The 24,578-nt window shown below is 34.8% G+C and overlaps 3 protein-coding genes and 1 long non-coding RNA gene across 9 annotated transcripts in view; 1 reads left to right on the top strand and 3 right to left on the bottom strand.

Moving 5' to 3' along the window:
* The window catches only part of LOC105331718 (set1/Ash2 histone methyltransferase complex subunit ASH2), a 29,309-nt gene extending 13,526 nt beyond the window's left edge, over window positions 1–15,783 (top strand). Inside the window, exons 15-18 of the mRNA XM_011434031.4 lie at window positions 11,942–12,034; window positions 14,647–14,745; window positions 15,016–15,078; window positions 15,447–15,783. Coding sequence (XP_011432333.2) covers window positions 11,942–12,034; window positions 14,647–14,745; window positions 15,016–15,078; window positions 15,447–15,539 — 348 coding nt within the window. The 3' untranslated portion in view covers window positions 15,540–15,783. The remainder of the gene's footprint in view (window positions 1–11,941; window positions 12,035–14,646; window positions 14,746–15,015; window positions 15,079–15,446) is intronic.
* On the bottom strand, window positions 993–10,685 carry LOC105331703 (uncharacterized protein DDB_G0286299). Of its 4 annotated transcripts, XM_011434012.4 has the most exons (11): window positions 10,550–10,685; window positions 8,883–10,044; window positions 6,593–6,776; window positions 6,081–6,199; window positions 5,736–5,838; window positions 5,572–5,658; window positions 5,285–5,302; window positions 2,169–2,742; window positions 1,897–1,965; window positions 1,759–1,790; window positions 993–1,657 (listed from the first exon to the last, which is right to left on the bottom strand). In XM_011434012.4, the coding sequence occupies exons 2-11, from the start codon at window positions 9,530–9,532 to the stop codon at window positions 1,607–1,609; spliced, it is 1,887 nt and encodes a 628-aa protein (XP_011432314.3). In that variant the 5' UTR covers window positions 9,533–10,044; window positions 10,550–10,685; the 3' UTR covers window positions 993–1,606. The 4 variants fall into 4 exon arrangements, with proteins under 4 accessions (XP_011432314.3, XP_065922472.1, XP_065922473.1 ...); XM_066066400.1 differs by lacking the exon at window positions 10,550–10,685 and having other exon boundaries at window positions 8,883–10,120; XM_066066401.1 differs by lacking the exons at window positions 1,759–1,790; window positions 10,550–10,685 and having other exon boundaries at window positions 8,883–10,123.
* Window positions 11,581–14,223, bottom strand: LOC136270063 (uncharacterized). Its single transcript, XR_010707704.1, has 2 exons — window positions 12,170–14,223; window positions 11,581–12,133 (listed from the first exon to the last, which is right to left on the bottom strand). It is a non-coding gene; the product is annotated as an uncharacterized lncRNA (long non-coding RNA).
* Window positions 15,784–23,744, bottom strand: LOC105331834 (geranylgeranyl pyrophosphate synthase). 3 transcript variants are annotated; one of them, XM_034455294.2, is made up of 12 exons: window positions 23,601–23,744; window positions 23,158–23,222; window positions 21,489–21,557; window positions 21,027–21,112; window positions 19,712–19,758; window positions 19,463–19,579; window positions 18,496–18,597; window positions 18,245–18,305; window positions 18,081–18,159; window positions 17,890–17,992; window positions 16,140–16,254; window positions 15,784–16,014 (listed from the first exon to the last, which is right to left on the bottom strand). In XM_034455294.2, the coding sequence occupies exons 2-12, from the start codon at window positions 23,185–23,187 to the stop codon at window positions 15,924–15,926; spliced, it is 900 nt and encodes a 299-aa protein (XP_034311185.1). In that variant the 5' UTR covers window positions 23,188–23,222; window positions 23,601–23,744; the 3' UTR covers window positions 15,784–15,923. The 3 variants fall into 3 exon arrangements, with proteins under 3 accessions (XP_034311185.1, XP_034311186.1, XP_034311188.1); XM_034455295.2 differs by having other exon boundaries at window positions 23,494–23,647; XM_034455297.2 differs by lacking the exon at window positions 23,601–23,744 and adding an exon at window positions 23,494–23,512 and having other exon boundaries at window positions 23,158–23,205.
* Between the last annotated feature and the right edge of the window lie 834 nt (window positions 23,745–24,578).

Below are 24,578 nucleotides of genomic sequence, written 5' to 3'. Positions count from 1 at the left end.
TCATGACCCCCGGGGGTAGGGTGGGGCCACAATGGGGGGTCAAAGTTTAACATAGGAATATATAGAGTAAATATTTAAAAATCTTTTTCTCAGAAACTAATCAGCCAGATGATTCTTTATAATTGTTAAGACTTTGGCCCCAGGACAATTCTTCGGCCTCACAAGAAGGTTCAGAGTTTGATGTAGGTTTATATCCCATATATAAGAAATTGTTAAGGATCTTTTTGAGAACTGCAATACTCAACATGTGATATGACTATAAAATCATCCTGTTAGAAAAGGGACTAATGATTATAAACACTAGAATATCCAGGGGGGAAATGGATTTTATTTATACAGGATCTACATGTATTATTGTACATTATCCAGATAGTTTGTATTATGACTCCATTAAGCTGATTTTATCATACCTATTGTTCCTCAGGTGAGCGATGTGGCCCATGGGCCTCTTGTTTGAATAATGATATTTGAACTTAAATAAATAAGATTGGTTTAAGATCATCCATAAGTTATAATCTATATATTAAGTAGTAACAAGTTTGTAAGGCCAAAATAAATAGTGGTTCATGTTTCCAAACTAACCCTATCTTTATACATAAAACTGACTATACAATTTTATGGTTGATTGAACATTTTAGCTTAATTGAAAACATGGAGTGCATGGTAGTCACCCCTTAAAATTGCTGTAATAACATCCATATATGGAAGAATTGGCTCTTCTCTTTTTGTCATACTGATAGACAATAACATTAATTAACATACTTTTAATAATGTTAGAGATTCAAAGAGAGATGTATGTATAAACGCTAAAATGAACCATGCAGGGTTTGGATTTTTCTTGTTATGTTTGCTACTTTCATACCTCTGTGAACCCCTAATTAAACATATAGAATTTTATTTTTTAATTGACACATATGGAGACATTTCAGGGTATTTCACATACCCTTTAAAGATCCCCTTGTAGACTTAACCAGTTCATAGAGAAAAGCCAGTCATTTTAAAACAATTTATTGTAGTAAAATATTAGTAACATCTGTTTGCTCAAAAATTGAAAACATAAAAAGCTAAGCAGTGATAATCAGATAAGTGTGTGATTGTTGCATAATCATTCAGTGAATAATTACTGTGTTATTGCACATTGTTTGAGCCATATTAAAATCTACATCATTCTACACGAGCATTCACACCGTTTACAGATTAAAGCATGTATTGCCTAGTCATCAGAAGCCAAGTGAAGTTGTTCACACCGCATACACTCAAAGTCCCAAACTAGCATCTGTCACAATTCAAACATTTTACAAGTACTCAGTTCCTTTCACTGCAGTCACATCTTTTAACCAACATGAAGCCAACATGAAGACCTTTTTTCCATCACTAATATTGATATAATCAGGATGGGAAATGTTACTGAGGATTTTTTATAACACTGTTAATGAATGGTCCTGGCCGTGAATTTGGAAGACATTTCCTGGTGAGTAGAGCAGAGGAAGTGACACGGACAGGTAGCTGATGCAGAGAAATACAAGTCTATATTGTGTTATATCAGAGATTCTGTCAGTGGTGATATGGTGCAGGGTACCATTCAAGGGCAGACAATCAGGGTCTATCACAGATCTGTATTAAGCGAGCGACGGTTGTGCTGCTTGTCATCATTTCCCTGAAAGCATTAAAAATAAAAGTATTCTTTAAATATTTCAAAGGAAGGAAGCTGGAAATTTGATAAAAAATTGATATAACATTAAAATATAAATGACCTACGTCTTGCTGTGCTTTTAATCTTTCATTCAGAGCTGGAAATAAAAAATTAGACGTATTCCATTTGTGTCATTTAATTTCCTTACCAACTAGTCACATCCATAGGAATATTTGCATAGAAAAAGAGGAGATTTTGCTAACCTTTCATTAGTTTATCATCCTCAAGGAACCCAGGGGAGGATTTAACCTTGTCAGCACGGCTCCTTGTATCTGTTTCAAATTATTCAAATTATATACATATTCTCAAAAATTGAAAATTACTCTCTTACCCTTAATATACTTTTTCTTATCGTTAACCAAGGTCTTAACGTTTATCTTTAGCAAAGGAAGTTGTCAATGGAGAAAAAATATGAAAATAATATCGGTTGATAATACATCAAAAAAATAAATGAATAGATAAAAGACGGCCTCACCTAGACTGGAGGGAGTGGATGGAGCAGGTGAGGACTTTTTCACTGTGGGGTCTATTTGGGCGAATATATTCCCTCCCAATGGAGAGGCAGCACTAGGCTGGGAGTCAGGATCCCTGCTATTCCCAATGGTCAATTTTTCTTCAGGAGTTTTACTACCAGATCGGTCTGGTGTTTTCGAACGTTCTTTGATGGGAGTTTTGGAACCTGCCTTATCTGGAGTTTTGGAACCTGCTTTATCTGGAGTTTTGGATCCAGATTTATCTGGAGTTTTGGATCCTGGTGTGTCTGGAGTCTTTGAACCTGTACCGTTTGGGGTCTTGGAACCATTTTTATCAAATGTCTTGGAACCTGGCTTTTCAGAGACAGTTTTTGGAGCACTTTTTTCTGAGGAATTTTTAGAGTCTAGTTTTTCAGGAGTCTTTGAGCGAGATCGTTCTTTGGGCACTAGAATCTTTTTTTTACTTTGATCTGGCTCTTGATCTGTCTTGTCTGAACTGTTCACAGCATCCTCCTTCTTTTGGTGTCTTTTGTCATCCGGAGTTAGAAGGGGCTCTGATTCTGTATCCTCACTGATCTGTTTGACGTAAATGTTTTTTATTAGAATACATATATTCACATGTATTTGACATGTAATGACTAAATAATTTACTTCCCTTTTTTAATACACTATTAGATTATTAAAATCACATGGAGATGATCATTGTTCACATTTTTAAAGGAGGAAAGGGCTACTTGAAAAAAAGGAGACTGTGAATTTTCAAATGACTGATGTTGACTACATTGCCTTTCAAGAGTATTGCATCATCATTTACATCACCGTAGTTATCTTTCCTTCTGATTTTTGATTTTACATAATGTTACCTTGTATTTTGAAAGTCAATGACTTTAAGGAGTCATAAGGACTGATTTTAGGTTTTTCCATTCGATTAAATTACCGTAACAATGTTGATATGTATAACATATACATTTGTGTTTGGGATGATTTTTTAAATAGCTGATATACTCATTAGAAACATACACTTCTGCTGACAAGACAGTTGAAAAAAAGAAGGAAAATCATAATAAAAAATAAACATGTATTATATAATGAAAAAATGTATGAAAGGAAGAATTTGGGAAAATACTTCATGCAAATACATGTACTATGAGTTTTTTAAGTATTACATCACTCTTTAACTCTTTATAGTGTATTAAATGTTTGGTAAAAGTGGATTCTCTTAGTCACATCCTTGCTAATAAATCCTCGGGGTTAAAGTCCAACCTAGAATACTGATCAAAGATCAACATTTTTACAAATTAAACAAAACATTTTAAATGTAATATCTACCGTTACTACAGTAACTGTTTTACTGAAATACCTTCAACGTTAACTGAACGTTTAAGAAGAGGTTGAATATAAAATCTCACAGCTGTGTGGATGGGTAGTTGACTATGTCTGGATATTTCACCTTATCATAAGTGGCTACTACAGAGAGAAAAGCTGCTGTGTAAGCTGACAGCCCTTACACACCGAGATCTGCAGGGAAGATGCCTTGTAGTGTTTATCTTGTGAAATCTTAGAGCTTAGTCAATTATTTGGCCTGCCTGTTTTGAGTACCGGTACTTTTTACCCCCCCCCCCCCCCTCCATTTAATTTTAAAGCCATTAAATAGGTCCACATGTACTTGTGGTGCTTCTAAATATAATGAATTTTTATTGAAAGTGAAACTACTGGTATTCCCTCTAATAAAAAAGAAAATGAAAATGTATAACAATTCATTTGCACATTTAAGATATCTTTTTTAAAAAATATACTGTGTAATCTTTTAAATTAATTCAGGCCAATTTTGGTGGAATATGGGTTTTTTTGCTTAGTCCTGGATAATATTGGGGATGCATCGGTTTTCAGTTTCAGTAAAATAACTATTTCAAAATCTGTTTTTATCAAGGATGTAAATTTGTGGGGGACGGTAGCTGCAATAATGTAGCCCTCTCTGATTTTTTATATCAGCCTCCACAATTCTAATGATTCCTCAGTACTTGCTTTTAATAAATGTACACTCAACAAAACTTTCAAGTGTTCACCCAGTATAATGTATTTCCTATAGGAAATAAGCACATTTATTTGTCTTGCCGTCAGGGTTACTGATTTTCACTTAACTTCCAAATTGTTAGGAACGATGCATTGACCTTGACCTTAGGTTACGACCCGAGATGTTGACCTTTGCTAAATATCACTAACACTTCCAGTTTGGTTGAATTCTGCTCAGAGCTTTTTGATTGATTTAAAAGTTGCGTATGAATATGATATTATGTTTACAAAATAGAAAAATTATATCAAATTAACATTTCTCTTGGATTGCTTAATATTTAAAACAAAGTCGAGGTCAAAACAAACAGCAAATTTAAATGAATATGATCTGTTGTGGAAACAATGCAGACACCAATATTCCGACGGTTCTGTTGTTTGTGTTTGCAGTGATCATTTTGGCCATGTTAAGTGGTTTTCTTTTTAAATTATCACCAAAGACTAAAATCAATCAAAATAATGACAATCATATTAAGCATGCGCAGAAAAAATCCTATTTTATGTTTTGACATTTAATCACGGCTAAATGATTAAAAACGACCTTGTTTTACTTTATCTGTGCTATTGATGAGAAGACATATCAGTTACGAAATGTTGAAAATTTTACATCATTTTATTTCAAAATTCAAAATTATTCTATTTATTATGGTGAGCACTTGGACGGTTTGTTGAGTGTATATACTTATATTCATATAATTATACGTAACTGCTCGCAAAATAAAAAATTCTGAAGCATTATGTAATCGGGAACATGTAATGACTTCCCTCACAAAAGAAACTGGAATCAGCATGATACATGTATATAAGGAAAAAGCCAGAGGTAGACAGAACAGAGATCAAATGACCAAAAAAAGTCAAATAAAGTCAGGGTTTATGGAGGCCATAAAGAATATGTAACAGTTTCAACATAAAGTTCATTCACTGATATAAATTGTCTCGATAATCATAATAGAAAGCGGTAACCACATGTATAATCAACAATAAATCATGCCCAACTCGTCTGCCTGTAACATGCCTCATATGTTGAGTACGTATATATAACACTTACTATGTCCAAGTCGTCAAACTGACAAAAGAAAACCGTGCCTTCTACAGAGCATCTGAATTAATTTCTCATTCCTGCTCTCTAATTTTATTCTAATTTTATCACAATTCCTGTGTGAAAGGCTTAATCTTTTGTTTTACGGTAGTTTACATACACAGGTATAAGAAAGGTACAGAAGCCTTCAAATGAGTTTAAAAAATAAATTGTCATGTTCTTTATGACAGGAGTTCTATTTTAAATCAGCTCTATATTTAGAAATCATTCTTTAAACCTGCACTGTGTCAACTTACAAGATTTGCTGTGGACTGCTGGGCATTTTTCCGCCTGAACGCTGCAGAGGAGCGGTTTCTGTTTTTGGGTGGAGGGGCTTTCCGATACTGAAAGTGAAACCACTCAATTTAGAACCACATCATGTAAGCCTAGAATCCTATAGAATGATAAGTAATGGACGTACTGATCTCAGAACTGCAGTTTCTCTTTTGATGGCTCCAAACTCGGAGTCATCCTCATCTTCATCAGCAATCACAACATCAGGGTTGTCTGGCTGTTTGTAGCTTCTGAGAAAAATTCAGAAGCATATTTATGATGGAGAGTGAACACAGGCAAACAAAATTGTACAATTTTCAACAGAACTAGATTGAAAAGACATCTTTATTAAAAATGTATCCATACAAGGGTTCATTATAAAGGAGAATCACTAGTACTGGTATATATTATCTATCAAAGTACAACTGAACAGTGATACATTGAAGTTTTACCGATAACAGTAGCACAACTGAATCAGTAACGAGTGATTTACCCTGAGTCAGAGACAGCGTCGGGGGACAGAGTGACCGTTATCTTGGGCCTCAGTGTCACTTCAGCCTCCTCCTTTTCATTCTGAGGGTCCTTCGGTTTTGGAAATCGGGGTCCTTGACCCTATTTAAAATAAAACATTTGAGGAAACGATCAATAACATTAATGGTTTGGTGATGCCTCTTTATTTCTAGTATTAATAGTGTCAGATTTCTAGACAAGATCGTAATGCAGGAATGGTGACTTGAAGAATAATATTGTATTTTAATATCTCTTGAGTTTGACTGAATTGATTGGTCACCGTGCACAGTGATGCAGAATTCACTGCAAATTTTGTAAACGAATATCCTTGTGTGTTGAGCAGTGTTGCCTTAGGATGACAAGCGAGTTTCATCACTCTTGCCTAACAACATCAGACATCGGTCTCTGGAGAAATTACAACAGGGACACATGTTTATGACAGAACACAGGAAATGGTGACTAAACCACTGGCGTAAAAATGTCCGTCTGAAATACCTTTGGCATCCCCATGATAGGAAGGCCCTTGGCTTCAAAGGCCTTGAATGCCTCACTCTGGGGTCGTTTCTTTGGGGTGGGGCCAGGTCGGTGTTGGGCCTCTTTAGATTCATCCTTCTTCTCAAAGGCTTTTAATTTATCTTTGAATGATAATTTTTCATCTGTATTTTCCTTCGAATCTTCCCTGCAAATAGAACATGGATTACATTATGAGTTTATGTTAGAACTACATAGGTGTTGGGAATTCCAGCATGTTACTATGAGTAAACATGAGTCATCTCTCAAAAAAATATCAATTGTATAAACTCTGATAGCTAAAGTGCACTCAATGTCAACGAGATTTTAAATCAGATTAAACTGAACGTAAGAAAAAATATACAGAGAGAGAGAGAGAGAGAGAGAGAGAGAGAGAGAGAGAGAGAGAGAGGGGGGGGAGGGGAGGGTAGAAGAAGAATACTGGCATAAAGTCAGTGATTTGTGGGTAGAGGGTGAGGGTGAGGGTCAGAAGTTACTGTAAATGAATGTCACAGGGGAAGAAAGAGGTTAAATCTATCACCCCACTTACTCTGAACTATTTGTCTCAGAAGTGTCAGAAAAACGATCAGATTCCAGAGACGAGGCCTCCATTGTGTGTGTTTTATCACCTACAGTAGGTATGCAGTAAGGGGTTTGATTAGTATTGGCAGGAGAAGTTCTTGGCCAGTGGTCATAAGGAGTTCATTAACTATAGACACTGATAGGGCAATGTGTGAGGAAGCTAATAAACCACTTGTAAACAAATTGTGCTCTAGTCTGCATAGTCATCTAGCATCTGGGGAGAGAGAAAAGATGGGGAGGGGGTAACTATTTGAGTATTGTATGTACATGTATAGAGAGAAATCAAGGATGCATTGGTATTAATATTGTAGAACGGAAATGGTGCAATATACCACAAGTTTCTTTCCTTGTGTTTACTTATCAGTAAACAAACTGCAAAGTCAGCCAGATTTGCTGAATACACATCTATACTACCATAATAATGTAAATATTCAGATGAACCAGGAAACAATGTTAAACCTTCTCAGCTATTGTCACTGATGTGTCAGATCATTTTTTAATTTAAGATATGCAACTTTTATAACATGGTTGTAAGAATCCCACTTATCTCTGAATTTACATGATTATTTTGATCTAATTGAATCATCTATTCAATTGGAACCCCATCTATTTTCAAACAAGAGCTTTAGTTGGAAAGTAAAGCTATTCACAGATTGAGTTTTTATTTCATTGTACATATGACACCTCTCATGTTCAGATATTCAGCTCGAGTAATTTCCTTGTTTTATAAAGCATTTGAATAAGTTGGACATGCTCCAGACCAGCGATTATCATTATAACACTTTTTTTTTCTCTGGGGAAATAAATGAACTCTTTAATGAACATCAGGTGTGGTTGCTATAACTGAGATTAACATTGATGCAATCTGTTTATCATCACAGAATGAAATAACAAGCCAACTTTTTGCATCATCTGAGATACTTGGTAAACTTATTATGGAATCATGTTAATTTGTTGGGGCCGTTTTTTGTTGTTTTTAATTTTTTAATTTTGAAAGGTTAATTGGGATGAAATTTTATGTACTACAATAAAAAATAATATCTGTGTTTCATAATTTGATGTTCGATGTTCCCCCAATTTTAGGATTCCAAAGTAATACATGTGCTGTGTTTTGGAGAGTATACATGTAGTTTCAGTTCAGTTAGTTGTATTTCATCTGCTATACACTAAGTTATTAGGCTGTGTTTGGTTTCTGTTCTGTGTTGGAAGCCTCAGAGTTTTTGATGGGACAGAGAAATGGTTCCCTTGGCTGGGATCAATAGCAGAAGAGGTGGTTAATAGGAAGTTATGATACCTAGCCATTCATCATTACTTGACAGGTGGAAAATCAATTTGTGGCCTATGTGACAAGCTTATTGTTCCAACACCACCCCCAGGGGCATGCAGTATAGTACTTCACAGCCCGCAGTAGTCACTATTCATTATATACCTACTCATTACACCTCAGTTAAAACTTTTATGGACTTTGCGGATTTTCTGTTCTCTTTATACAATAAGTGAAAGTATAACTTCATTATGCGTTACTCTGTTACCCTTTTCCCCCAATCTTTACAGTGTTACATGGTGAGTGTAGGGTTTCTTGACAGCTGACAGCCCCACACGCTCTATCCATCAACTCTGCAATCCATACCCTGTGTCACTTATTTATCAACCATACATACTTAGCCTTATGTATCATATCTTACTGACTTACCCTGTTTTTTTCTCCACATTGTTTTGTTTGATGTCTTCCTCCTTGCCGGGTTTTTCGTTGTTCTTGTTTTGATCGTCTGCTGGTTGTTTCTCTTCATTGTTGTCGATTTCTGGAGAAGAATTCCGTTTCCTCCGGCGACAACAACACTGGAAAACTGCTACAAGGACTGACATACTGAACAGTGCTACTAAGGTGCTAGCTATAGTCAACACCATGGTAGACCACGAAGCATCTCCCTCGGCAACATCCGCTTGCTGAAGTGCTTCTCTCCGGGATAACGAAAGAGACTCGGGTTTGCCAGATTTCTTTGCACTATATTCAAAAATCAAACCAGCTTTTTTCCATTCACTTCCTTTTATAGAATCTGTCTGAAATTTGTTTGGTTTTGTTTTGGAATATTCAATTACCTTTAAAACCGAATCACTGGAAGGGTTAGGTTCTGTGTGCAAATCTGAATGAGCAACTTCCTGAATCAGGTTAAGAGTATTATTTTTACCAGCTTCAATGGTTTCAATGAGTTGATTGTGATGTGAATCAGGCATGAGAAATTCCTCCTTTCTAGGCTCACTAGGGGGTCGTGTAGGAAAGCTCCATGTCAAATCACAGCACACACACAACACACAGAATATCCATACCCCCATCCTACACATCTCACAACACCACACAGCATATAACACCAATACACAGGATTTTACCAATAGAGATACTAAACATTACTCCCGATTGCTAAGGAAGAAACAGTGTGCACTGACATAAACATTTCCCCAGGCTAAAAGGTCATTGGAGTGTGTACGGAGTCTCTCTCCAGTAATCCTTCGTTTAGTCTGCCGAAATTCTCTTCATAATTAACACAATGTTGTCCTAATTGTAGGGCCTCACAATAAACATCCATTCAGACTGATATTTAAAATCCTGTTTGTTTGTCAATACAGGGAAATGGCTAGGTTCATCCAATGACCTGGGAAGGCATACACTGATTTTAAAATCAATAAATCTGCAACCTCCCTGCACAGGGCAGAACAGTGCTAGAGTGAGTAATGGGACTGATCCTTGACAAAACCGCTCACTGAAGCTGCACAGAGTGCTACACCAACAGGTGCTTCGTTACACTAGCACGCTAGCCCAGCACAAACAATGCACGCTCTCTGATGAATTCATATTCCTGTGAGGGTGAAAAACACCAAAATATGTACACAAGAGATAAGGCTGGTTCTTGTACTGTTAATACCTAAGATCAAAGGAATGTGACAGAGGGGGCCCAATGAATGGTGACTCATCTCCTTCAATACGCTATACACTGCATAATGTCATTATCTCCTGTCTACACTTGCTTAACCAGCATAATTTAATTGTGTAAGGCTATGTAATAAATTGATCTGTATCCTAATTGAGCAATTCAGGGCTTTTAGGCACATGTTCTAACCATTCATTACTTTTTCTACATTTTGTCAAATAGTAGTACATGTATAAACATATCAGCCATTTATTTCTACCATACAAGGCCTGTTCACCTGTCATATTTATTTTTATGCTTATCACATAGATAATCAGATTTTGTAAAGCTTGGCTAAAAAAATTCCTAGTAATTGAAAATAATGGTACATTTATAACAGGGACTTGCCTAATATAAAAACAATGTCAATTATTGTGGAAGAAAATCTTATTACCTTGAGACTGGTAGGCAAGTGCTGCTTGTGATTGAACGAGGAAATACTTCAGGGCACGAGGAAGAAGACGCTCTGAACAACTTCAGGTTTTAAGTCGCTCGTTATGATAATGCCATTACTGCTGACAACTGAAATGCTTACAAATATCAAGTTTTGTCATTATCAGAGTTAAAAAGAAAAAAGAGAAAAACAGGTGTCGTATACATAGACATTGTATTAGGAGAAGATCACAGGGAAAAAATTAACCAGGAATTCACTCAATCAAGTTTTTAGGCCTGATTCCTCTGTTGCTTATAGTTATTGAAATTTTAGGAATGCAATGCCATTTCACGAAACACATAAATGTGCCCTGTGCTTGTGAACTCAAGAGAATTACTTATCTGTAATTCTTTTCTTAAAGTTCTGAAGCAAATGTTTGCAGGGGGAAAAAATGTGTTGACAGTGATTGAACAATCTTATTTCCATTAGTTTGAGAACTCAACTTTGTTTGAATTACGAGTATGGATTTTAATACCTGATACACCTAGAGTTTCAGAGCTATCAACAGAGTTTATATTTTTTTCCATGCTTGAAATCAGAGGAAGATCAGAGTGGACCAGTCCCCCCCCCCCCCCCCCCCTTAAAATTAAACATTATTAAATTTTACACATTTACAGAAAATAGGCTTTGGGTCCCCTTTTCAAAGAAAACTTCCTTCAACACCCTTGGACACCCCCCCCCCCCCTAAAAAAATAATAATTCTTGATCAGTGCCTGGTTTCCATCTTGTTAAGATGTCCTATGTCTGAGCATGGGATTAACTGATATTGTAATAACTGGCTGCATATTATCAATCATTATTTAATATTTCCCCCATACTAAAGCTATTTTCCCAATAAAGTAGTTCTTAGAAGGAAGTGAACACAAATTGTTTTTCTTTTTCCTTATTTTTTGTTTTCAAAGAAATTAACTTTGCTGAGAACAGTGAACCCCTTCACGGTAACTGAAAATAAAGGAAGTTTAAGAGCATCGTATTTTTGTATAGTTGACCTATTTTTATGAGAGAGAGAGAGAGAGAGAGAGAGAGAGAGAGAGAGAGAGAGAGAGAGAGAGAGAGAGAGAGAGAGAGAGAGAGAGAGAGAGAGAGGGGGGAACTTGATTCTAGATACAGTTTTACTTACTTACAAGGAATAGGACCACATGGCATGGTAGATTTGAAACTAAGCTGTGTATTGAAGGATACACTGTGTACCGGTACATGATATTTGTATCATGTCAGTTCCCCAAACCCACACTTCATTCATACATTTTTCCTACCACAATGCAAAATTCTTGTTTCCTTTTATTACATCTGCAAAGAGATGTGATATGTTTAATCCTGTTCACTCATCTTCAATATTTGTTTGTTATTCAGCCATTAGTAAAGTTCAAGAGTCACCTTTACTATGAAGAGAAGGACCATGTTGCTGAAACAGAGAAGTCCCTGAAACCATTGATTGGATCTCAGGTACACTAGTATATGTATAAAAACCAGTAATTTGATCTCAAGTAACAAAGAAACCCAGAAACCTTTGATTGGATATATAAATACAGGTAAACTAGAAACCTTGATTGGATATATAAATACAGGTAAACTAGAAACCTTTGATTGGATATATGAATACAGGTAAACTAGAATCTCTCCAACCATTGACTGGATCTCAGGTAAACTAGAATCCCTCCTACCATTGATTGGATCTCAGGTAAACTAGAATCTCTTCAACCATTGACTGGATCTCAGGTAAACTAGAATCCCTCCAACCATTGACTGGATCTCAGGTAAACTAGAATCTCTCCAACTATTGACTGGATCTCAGGTAAATTAGAATCTATCCAACCATTGATTGGATCTCAGGTAAACTACAATCCTTTATTCAGTAACAGAATCTCAGGTAAACTGGTATCCCTCTAACCATTGACTGGATCTCAGGTAAACTAGAATCCCTCCAACCATTGACTGGATCTCAGGTAAACACGAATCCCTCCAACCATTGACTGGATCTCAGGTAAACTAGAATCCCTCCAACCATTGACTGGATCTCAGGTAAACTAGAATCTCTCCAACCATTGACTGGATCTCAGGTAAACTATTATCTCTCCAACCATTGACTGGATCTCAGGTAAACTACAATCCCTCCAACCATTGATTGGATCTCAGGTAAACTGGTATCCCTCAAACCATTGATTGGATCTCAGGTAAACTAGAATCCCTCCAACCATTGATTGGATCTCAGGTAAACTGGTATCCCTCCAACCATTGACTGGATCTCAGGTAAACTAGAATTTCTCCAACCATTGACTGGATCTCAGGTAAATTAGAATCTATCCAACCATTGATTGGATCTCAGGTAAACTACAATCCTTTATTCAGTAACAGAATCTCAGGTAAACTACAATCCTTTATTCAGTAACAGAATCTCAGGTAAACTAGAATCCCCCTAACCATTGACTGGATCTCAGGTAAACTAGAATCCCTCCAACCATTGACTGGATCTCAGGTAAACTAGAATCCCTCCAACCATTGACTGGATCTCAGGTAAACTAGAATCCCTCCAACCATTGATTGGATCTCAGGTAAACTGGTATCCCTCAAACCATTGACTGGATCTCACGTAAACTAGATTCCTACCAACCATTGACTGGATCTCAGGTAAACTAGAATCTCTCCAACCATTGACTGGATCTCAGGTAAACTAGAATCTCTCCAACCATTGATTGGACTTCGGTTAAACTACAATCCTTTATTCAGTAACAGAATCTCAGGTAAATTAGAATCTCTTATTCAATATTGGGTCTCATGAAAACTAGAATCCCTGAAATACTTTACCTTATTGCAGTTAAAATTATGAATAGAATCTCTTATTCATTGAAGGAATTTTCAGATTGACTAGACTCCTTAAAACTATTGATTGGATCCCAGGTAAACTAGAATCCCTCAAACCACTGATTAGATCTCAAGTTAACTAAAATCTCTGATTGATTACAATCCTTTATTCATTAATAGGAATCCAGACAAAATAGAATATCTTATTCAAAATTGGATCTCAAATAAACTAGAATCTCTGAAAACCATTGGATATCATGTGAATTAAAATCCCAGAAATTATTGATTGGATCAAAGGTAAACTATAATTCCATAACCATTAAATGGTTCCCTTGTAAACCACAATCTTTGAATCCTTAAATAGATTAAAGTTATTAATTGGATTTAGGCTAAACTAGAATCCCTGAATCATGATTAATAGATTTGTATGTAACAGAATTCCAAAGTTTTTGACCGTTTTGGATCTCAGGTAAACTAGAATCCCGGAATCCTTAATAAGATTTTGGGTAATCAAGGAACTCTTAACCATTGATTAGTCCTGAAGTTTATTATGCACATTTACAAGAACTCAGGAATTGCTGATTAGATTTCAGGAAATTACAAATTAACACGAATCCCTGAAGGATGATTGATTCTGCAGTAAATGCACATTTACTCATTTTCCTCAAGTAGAATTCAAATTACAACCAACAATGGGATCCATGCATCCAGTGTGCATCCTAGGTCATCCTGAATCACATGAAGGATTTTATTTACAAACACTAAATTTAAAATGTTAAGTTAACAAAAATTTGAATCCTTCAAACCACAGATGAAACTAATCCCTGAATCCACTAGGGTTATATATATATATATGTAAAATACTTACTAGGTATTAGGATTTATCCAGGAGTCCCAAATGGTTGGTAATCTTAAAGTAGAATTGCAAGAGAATGTTTGAGGTTGACAAGAAATTAGAGAGACCTGAAATTAAGGTGGAATAACACATCGTCACAAAATGGCTGACCTCTGATCGAAATGTATGTATAGTTTATTTATCATTATACCTTTCATAGTAAAAAAAAATTTACTGTAAATATGAGTGATTTTTCTAGGTGTGTTATTCCACCTTAAAATTTGAATGTTTGCTTGATCCTGCATATAAGGTAAAAACAGCTGTAAGTGATTTTTAGCCATTATGTACCTAATTGTTACATGTTTATGGTAACTTCATGCTGAACATAAAAAAATGACCTGATGGTTTATGAATTTTACAGATGATTATGTACAAAAACGGATCATCACAGGGCATAGCCTATGAGGATGTCTTTGAAGGAGTATACTATCCAGCAGTTTCCTTGTACAAAAACACCAAGGTTGGTTTCAATAAAGGCACCTGCACTAACACTTTTAATAAATCTACAGGTTTCATTCATTCTATCATGCCATTTATTTATATTATCAAACTGTGGCTCACAATGTCACATCAGTTTTTCAAGAGAAAGAAGATATTCATTGTAGGTTTTACAATAACAGATTCTTTACTTTAAATGTGCATATAAATATAGAAAACATGAGCACCATATGGAAGTACATGTATGTTGTATGTTCTGTACACAAGTACAGCTGATCCTTGTTTGCTACAGGTGACCATGAACTTTGGGCCAGACTTTAAGTGTCCTCCGCAGGGTCTCAAGGACTTCAGACCGGTGAGTTAAGATTTTTATTGAAGTGAAAAAATTCAACATTCAGAGAAATCATTCTTTTAATTTATTGTTTCAGTTAAAAAATACCCAGGTTTGTTTTTGTCTTTTAAAATTATTATTTGTTTATCCTAATACCAAAAGAAATTTGAATTGTAATCAACAGAATCTACTCCTTCCTTTTCTTGAAAAAAAAAAACATGTTTCATTGCAAACAAAGATTTATTAAGCAAGTTATAGTTCATACCAATTGTATGAATTCAGTTTTTTATTTCCATTCAAATGTTCAAATAGAATTTTTTTTCATCAAAGTTCAAACCAAGGTCAGTAAACATACGAGTAAATATGATGTATCTATGAATTTGTATTTTCAGATGTCAGATGCTGCATCCCAAACAATGGTGGAATATGCTCTAGCAGATATTATTTACCATGTGGAAAATGAAGGGAAATTGCCCGAGTTTTAAGAACATTTTTCAAACAATCACCAGTGCCCCTGACAGAAACAGCCGAGCCCTGTCTGAACAAGTGTCCCCCTTAGCTCCTGTCTGTGTTTGCTTCACTGTAGGGCCTGAGTATCGTATCAACTGTATGGGCTGAGAGCCTGCTTTAGTGAGGCTAAATCATACATGCATGGAACTGTAAATTGTTTTTAGGAAAATAGAACATTTCTTCATAATTTAATGTGAAATAAAATGAGTAAAACATTCATGTATTTTGCATTTTATTTATCATTAATTTAACATAGGCTACAATAGTGAAAAAGATAAATAATGGTGTATTTTTGAAATACAAATGGCAGTGGACTAGAGGAGATTGTGTCTATGATTCTATAACAGGACCATTCTTTGTCATTGAGATCCTCTGTATACTTTCTTCAGTTCATTAATTAATGCTGTCAGTATAGGATTACCCCCATGTTCTTCTATCAGCTCAAAAATGCTGCAAAAAAACAAAACCATTTACCTGGTAAATGACACATGTATACATTTATTACAGAGGAGAGAGTGTAAGGGCTACAACTCTTTTTTTAAAAGTCCAATTGTATTTATAATATTGTGGCATACCTGTTTTCCAATTGTATTAAGATTTCTTTAGTGTATTCAAAAGAGCCTAGTCGATGTAGACACTCTACACAGTACTTCTTGACATCATTGTCTGTAGTTCGCTGTCTCAATATATCTTGATCAGTGTTAAGGATCTCTGAAATCTCCTGATAAACTACCTGTTTGCTTTTAAATTAAATTTTCATGTGAGAGGATTATAAATGTATTTCCAGTTTGATCTTAAGCAAAATCTTTGCCAGTCATAAAGCAAGAAACAAGTACAATAACCAGTGATGTTCATAGACATACAGTATACATTTGTATTTATTTTACTTTCATGTTAAAAACTGAAATCTGATTGGTGTAGACGCAGTTGATAATCCGTTCTATTACCCTCAGCGTTAGCAACACACTTAGCAACGGGTAACATAACGAATTGTTACATGCGCGTAAATTATGCGCATACAGATCGCCGTAGAATTCACGTCATTTCTATATAAAAGCAATATAAAAATTCTCTAAAATTAAGACATTCAGTATAATAAAATATTATTGCCGGTTGACAATGTTTTCCTCGGGGTGTCAATTTCAACTGTTACCCTCCCAAACAGGCACTATTTATATATTATTAATTCACTGGAGGAAGTTGAGCAGCAATTTCTTCAATACTTGTGTGATACTATCCAAACATCTACGATATCTGTAATTAAATTCATATGTTGTTCTTTTGATTCTTTTCACCTTTACTTAATCCATTTTGCATATTTATATAAGTATAAGGGTTCCTGTAAAAGACCCACTACTGTACTTTACTTTAATTTTCATAATCTGCAAATCTTAAAGAACAAGAGATGTTTGTGAAACACTTATGCCCCCCCCCCCTTAAAGCTTAAAGAACAAGAGATGTCTGTGAAACACTTATGCCCCCCCCCCCCCCCCCCCGGAAATATCCACAAGGAAAATGAACGTCAACTGCAATTATTTGGAATTTTTCTAAGTCCAAGGGGCATAACTCTGTCGAAAATTGCTCTATCATACCAAAATCAAACTTGACCTAGATATTATTTAGATAAACCTGTATACCAAATTTCATATCAATATGTGCACCCTCTGCGATGAAAATGAGCAGAAACTGCAATTAAATGGAATTTTTCTACGTCCAAGGGCCATAACTCTGTCGAAAATTGCTTGATCAAACCCAATTTCGAACTTAACCTAGATATTATCATGATAAACCTGTATACCAAATTTCATTTTAATATGTTTATCCTCTGCGAAGAAAATGAACGGAAACTGTTGGTGGACCAATCGACCGACCGACAGACAGCAGCAAAGCAAAATGCCCTCCCTTCTTCGAAGGGGGACATAAATAAAGAATGAATAAATGTTTTAACAGCTCAGTAGCAGATATTTTGAATTGTCCAACCTAATGACATGAGAAATTTTAAATGTAAATAAATAATTGGGTTATTTTTTGCTCCATGTTATTTTCAACCAATCACAGTCATAAAAGACTTCCCTCCAAATACAGTTGTGACAAAAGACTGTAACCTGCAGTTTTCTATTGGTCCTATTTGAATTTGTTCACTGTCAATTAGGGTGGATAAAGCAAAGATAAGATGGGGTTAAAGTTTTTCTGTAAAAAAAACCCGTGCATTTTGTTTAGTTAAATACAATTTTCCTATAAAGTATCTTCTTGAGACAGGAGTCAAAATTTCCCTGTACACAGAATCTTGGACAGATGACTGGTTTTTCACATTGTCAAGGATACTTATGACCTGTGTGTCATCCTTACTGCTTCTGATGGCGTGGATGATGGGGAAGGAAAACTTGCCCTCTGTCAGGTCCTCGCAGTAACTCTTGTTGGCTTCATACTGAAATCAGCATTAGGATGAGACAAAGACTGGAATGCATTTCAAGTTATGTTTCTTGCCATGTAATACTATAGTAAAAGATGCTTACCTCTTTAGAGTACAGATTAGCATAATCATCTCGTATTTGGAAATACAAGCCTAGAGCATTTAATAGTGGAACAAAATCTCTGAAAAAAATAAATCAAAATTGATAAATAAGCTAAGAAATTGGGAATAACATATGCTAAAATTCTAGCTACTGAACTTTCTTACTTTTTACAGTCACTAAAGAGTTGCATTAATCCAACAGCTAAACCAAATAGTCCTCCAGTTTCTGTAAAACACAAGTATATTAAAAACTGGTAATCTCAAAGATTAGGATCACAAAAATTATATTTTATTGATTTTAGTTACACGGCTATGGTTTCATTGCAAGAACTATAAACTATGTCAAGTTATTGTTACAGTAGTACACATATATGACTTTCCTGTGACCTTGACCTGTGACTGGTCTATGACCTTACTTTTTATAACCATGGCCTTGTACTCCTCCTCTGTGGGACACACCACTGCATCCCTCCAGTAAATGTCCATACCTTGCCCACGATGCAGTTCCAATAGCTGAGCTATAAGAGAAAGTCTTTGTTCTGAACAACTCTGAATCTGTTAGTTATACTTAGCCACAGGCTGCTAGTGTGATACCTCTTTTATAAAACTTGTGCATGAGCTATTCTCTAAAGGCTTACATCAGGGAAATAGTATATGTCAGGGTTTGGGGAAAAGAGCTCTTACACTCGCAGTCAGTGAATAAGAGTTTATCATACAAATGCATATTTATATTTTACTGTCTAATGATTTACAGTGTTGAAAAATCAACAACCAATCCAATTACGGTATATTAAATCAAATGGCTTAGGAAACAACTTTGAAAGACAGGTTCTCAAGATCTTAGCTAACACAAGAATTGGATCACACTACAAGAAACCTTAAATAAAATCCAGACTGGCATAAAGCATGTATTGAATTCTTATGTACTTCCATCTCAAATAAAACATAACATTAACACCCCATTTTTCTATAATATTTATTATTTTGTGCATTGACGTCCGATACAAGTAGTCGCTCATAAAAAAAATTCTTCAATTTCAAAATACCATAACATACATTTTATCAATCCAAACCAAACCATTCGCAAAACTTCATGAAGTTTTGCTACCTGACAAGCACCTTGTAAGTAACACTAGAAATTGTGCATCATATATGCATCTTTGCAACATCTAACATGTTCAAAATCTTTAGATTGAATATTTAATTCTTAAATAAAAATCGACTTTCTCGTGCCGTCCGGAATCGTCAGAATGAATACTACCTGAACATACTCTACCCGTAATCACCTTCGAACCCCGCCTACCTCATGAATATTCATCATTACCACAAAAGAAAATATTTTCAATCTAAATCACTACATTCAAACGAAAGAAAATATATTACCTGTAAAAACTTTTGTGCTCTCTGGATGGTCCAGCTGAAGAACTTTTTCTAAACCCAGGAAGTAAACATAATTGGCAGAATTTATAGTCTGTGGCACTCCATATATATTGTGAGCAACTGTGAAAAAAAGAAACAACACTGCTATATACATTATATAATTTAAAAAAAAAATAATTGTCAAACAGGTCTAAAAACATGGTGTAGACTATACAAATTCTTTCTCTAAAAAGTTTCAGAACTTGATGCTACCTGGTATGCCTCTTCTTAAATTTGAATTATCCTCAATGTCATCAATTCTACAAATATTAAAAGAATGTTTGGCTTTAATATCATGTATTAATAATTGTTCAATGTCTTTATCATTTAAATTAAAACAAGAAACCCATTGTATTAACAGTTGTCAAGTGATTTTTGGTATCCCTCTACTTAATTTTTTTTTTAAGCCAAAACTCCTATTGCATTCTCAGCACTGCTATTAGATGTCGTGATGAAAAACAAATTAAAATCTTTATCGTGTAAAAAAGTATTTCTATGTATTTATTTGCTTAAAAGGACATTTTTTATGCCTTTTTCCAGTATATTCAAATGTTAAACTTTGCATCCCTCTGACAATTGAATCCCTCAATTGGCTCCATTACAGATATTTGTGTAAGAGTCGCAACAAAGCGGAACAGTATAAATACAATATCAGGGTGCTATATAATAATAAATACTGTGGTTTCATTAATATTCAAGGGTACCAATTTTCGTGGAAAAAGGGAAAATCACACTTTCAAGGATACGTAAATTCGTGGCCAATGACCCTATCAATACAAAATAATAGCAGAAATTGCACTTCAATGAACATTTAATTTCATGGATAAACTTAACAACGAAATCCACGAAAATTGGTATTCAGCGAATATTGATGAAACCACAGTACAATATCATTGGAGTACCAATTCAAGTATTTTCAGGAATCTGGTAAAAGCTGAGTTAACTTTGTATGAGTGTATAATGCAACACATTAAAAAAACATTTCCTGACAGACCGGTATGCTTACTTGATGGGTTTATTGTTGTCCTCCCTTTAAAAGGGCGTGACCCTTCGAATAATTTTGATTACCCTTTAATCTCACAATATTCTGAGCCATGTTTGATTGAGATTTACCCAAAGGTTTTACCACAATGTATAGAGTTCACAGACAGACAAACAGGTGAACAGTCAAATAACATGTGAATACAAAAGCTGACACAAGCTTACAGCTGATGTAAGCCTAGCTGCAGGTCTGTAGCTCCCGGTCTGAAAAAATGTGGATGGATGACCTAGGTGGTCCATTAAAATATTTTCAGACCAAGAGCTACAGACCTGCAGCTAATGTAAGCCAAAAACATAGCAGCCATATTAAGATTGAGAATAAAATGAACTTGCTTTTTTTTATTCCGTTGAATATTTTCTAGTCCACTGATAAGAATACCAAACTTGTGAAACTATAATAATTGTAGAAAACGGTATAATTATCACCAATGCTTACACAAAATACCTTAATTTGAATTAAATCATGATGTACACAGAAAATACCTACAATAAACTTGCATTATGCAGCATCTGAGTAACCTCCCCTATCAGTTTTAACTTCTCCTCAGGTATTTGAAGCCAACAGTTAAAAGCCTTTTGAGGTAAAAAAAGAGAAAATTATTTTACTAAAATGTGCATATCAGAATCTGAAAACTTGTAATCTAAAATAGAAAAAAATGGCTGAATAAGTTGTCTTTATTCAAAATACCAACTTAAACAATATATTTTTTAAATGGATTAAATTTGATTGATATTATGAGAATTAATCATTGATAAAATTGATGAATAGCTTTGACTTGTCAAAGTTTCATCTTGCTAATTTTCTCTTAACCTTTTTATGTCTATGGATCTCATTGTTGTTATGTAAGCTTTTCAACAAATAATTTTTTTGTTTCATTTTACAAACAAACAAGCTTAACTGTACAGTTAAAGCAGATTAGTTTAAATGGAGCTCTTTAGAAGGACTTACTGCTGATAGCTTGGTCCTGACTTTCTTCCCTGGTATCTGGCATATGTAGCTGTAGGGCTCCAGTAGCACCTGTTGAAAAACATGAGACATCACAACACATGAACATGTACATTGCTTATATTTACATTTGTAAATATGTTTCCTAATATGAACCTATAGAATAGCCAAAACGTTCAATTCTGTATGAACTTCTTCATGACGTCACAATGAACATAGCACGCGCTTATCGCTTGGATTATTGTAAACTTAAAATCTTGGTAATTTTAACAGTTCTGGACGATTTGTCTTTTTCAAACGTAAATATAAGTAATGAACAGCAATGTTAAAAAGTTCACTGGGATATGACGTTGGTTGGTATGTGATCAAATCTACCGAGAAGCCCTTAGGGCTTCACAGGATTTGATCATGTGACCAACCAACTTCATATCCCGGTAAACTTTTAAAGGACTATATATGGTATGGGCCTAAAATGGCCCCCTAAAAGGAATATCATTATAATTTATTTCACTGTAATTCTTTGTTTTCTTTGTACAGATATATATCTGATGTTTTTACTTAATGTTCATTTTGATTCAAGTGCCCACAATTTAGAAATACGGCATTGTAAAGACAACCTTTTCCCGCCATTTTTGCATTTTAGCATAAAAGAGCTTGTTTTCAAGCAGTTTTTCTTTCAGGAAACATAGAGCGCATGCTTGACCCAACAAAATATTTTAATCAGAGATGTATCTAGCCAAGTCTAATAAGTGACAAAAAATTTGTCCTAGATTGGTTCAAGCATGCGCTTTATATTTCCCATTCGTAAAAAGATGGGAAAAATTTCAATTTTCGTCCGATTTTGATTGAATTATAGAAATAGCATCACTTCTGACGTCATATACTGCAAGTGAGTGCAAATAAATCAAACAAAAGTGTGAAAAATATATTTTATATCATCTCTTCTAAATTATAACATTTTATTCTACCCGAAATACTTTAAAAAATGGTGAATTATGGGGGCCAAATTTAACTCTGATCATATATAATGGTTCTTTGTTGTTTATTTCTTAACTGAACTCTTTAATTTAATACAGTTTCATTGATATAACCATAATTCAGAAATTACCAATGAATGTCACAAAGTCTTAAGCTAAAACAAATAAATTATTAAAAGTGATTTGTAAATTTTCAACTATGAAATATAATTGTGATTTTTTTACTGAACGTAACAACTACTCCAAACTTTGCTATGCTCAACTGTTTACATGTAGTTTCTGCTCTTTGTACTCATGGCAGATGTACCGGGTAATTCTTATGCAATATGGGTAAATTTAGTTGCTTTACAGCAAAAAATATATTTGTTACTATTCAAAGTTCTTCAATAGATAGTTTGTATCACATAAACATTTTTCCTTCACTGATTGAAGAGGACAGACTTTGTGTAATGTTAACAGATGATTAAAATCGGAAAAACAATGTCAAACTACATGTACATGATAAAGAGATTCCCAACATAGGAATATAAATAATAAAGGTTTGTCAATCACGTACAGAAAATGCTGAAATCTAAAAGAACACCCTGTCTTTGAAGGGGGTATATTGTCCCTTTGCCCTCAAGCTATTTGTTAAAACTTTAAATTCCAGAACTTTTCAACAAGTCAAGCTAGTATCACACCATTAATATACATACTTTTTCATTGACATCTTGTTTTTCGCTCATCCTGCTTTGACTGAGATTCTATAAATAGACGTCACCTGTGTAGATAATAGTTCATAATCATAAACAAGATCCTCAACTTGGTCAAATATAATAACTTTAACACATATATTTTACAAATAGTAGATATACCTTTTCACAATTAATACACAACTCAATAAAAATAAACATCCTAGCTATGGCATGAACGTAGGAATATGAGAGCAAATACATTTCAAAACATTATGGAATATGGTAAGGTATGGAATATGGAACAAAAGAAATCAATTTTAGGTTTCCTACCTAAAACTCTACGGAAAAAACACTTACACATCAAACAATAATTAAGCAATCCCCTGCTTCTTTGTTTCTTTATTTCTTTATCAAAAGTCTTTCTCGTTTACTTACTGTAATTCAGTTGTAAATTAAATACTTACAACTTAACGATTAACCACCTGGATATCTTGTAAATTGAAAAATTGTGCCAACTGCAACGTCTTTTATATATATAGCAATGTAATGATCATACATGTATCTGACTAATAGTTGCTTCCGGATTGAAATGGCCACGTGTTTTCTATATTTAGAATTCTAAAAATAAACAAAATCTCTCTCTCTCTCTCTCTCTCTCTCTCTCTCTCTCTCTCTCTCTCTCTCTCTCTCTCTCTCTCTCTCTCATACACACACACACACACACATGAACACCCATTTTCAACCCATTCAAAAGACTTTTTAAAATCAAGACCTTGAAAATACACATTAAAGCTAGTTACCTTGAAAGGATACTGTAAATAGACAAACGTTTATCTATCTATACAAAGTCTCTTTAGTAAAAAAAAAAAGATAATAAAGAACACTTTCATGCAACTACTTTTTCATGCCGACCGTGTTACTGATCTTAAAATTTATCAGTAATCCAAGACTGGTAAAACGGTCGGTCGAAATATTTAATGTTTGAATGATTTCTTTCCTTTTTTCATTCATTCATTCAGTCAGTCAGTCAGTCGGTCAGTTTATTGTCCCCTTTTCTGATGTGTACATGTAACCAAATGTCCATGTCAATAATGTAGATTGTATCTAAATATGTCTGTATGTTGTCATATCGAGGGTATATATAATGTATGATTGATTCAGAAGAAGATAATATTTCTTTTTATATTATTTATCAAATTTAATTAAATGACCACTTCTTTCTTTGCAGGTCATGGTCTGGGAAATGTAAAATTGGGCCCCATTCCCAAACCAGCGGCGTAGCGTGACCCAGATATAAGGGTAGGCAAAAATTGAAGCCAAAGGCTTCACTGACGCGCGAAGCGAGGAAGGGGGTAGATGCGGGAGGGGATACCCCCCTCCCGCAGGGGGGGGGGGGTTTAGGGGGGCCTCCCCCTAGAGTTTTTTTTAAAAAGGGCGCAAAA

Source organism: Magallana gigas, chromosome 7 (assembly GCF_963853765.1).
Source record: "Magallana gigas chromosome 7, xbMagGiga1.1, whole genome shotgun sequence".
In the NCBI taxonomy this organism is placed as follows: Eukaryota; Metazoa; Mollusca; class Bivalvia; order Ostreida; family Ostreidae; genus Magallana; species Magallana gigas.
The sequence above is the reverse complement of the archived record's forward strand: the minus strand, read 5'-3'. Positions and strand labels throughout refer to the sequence as shown.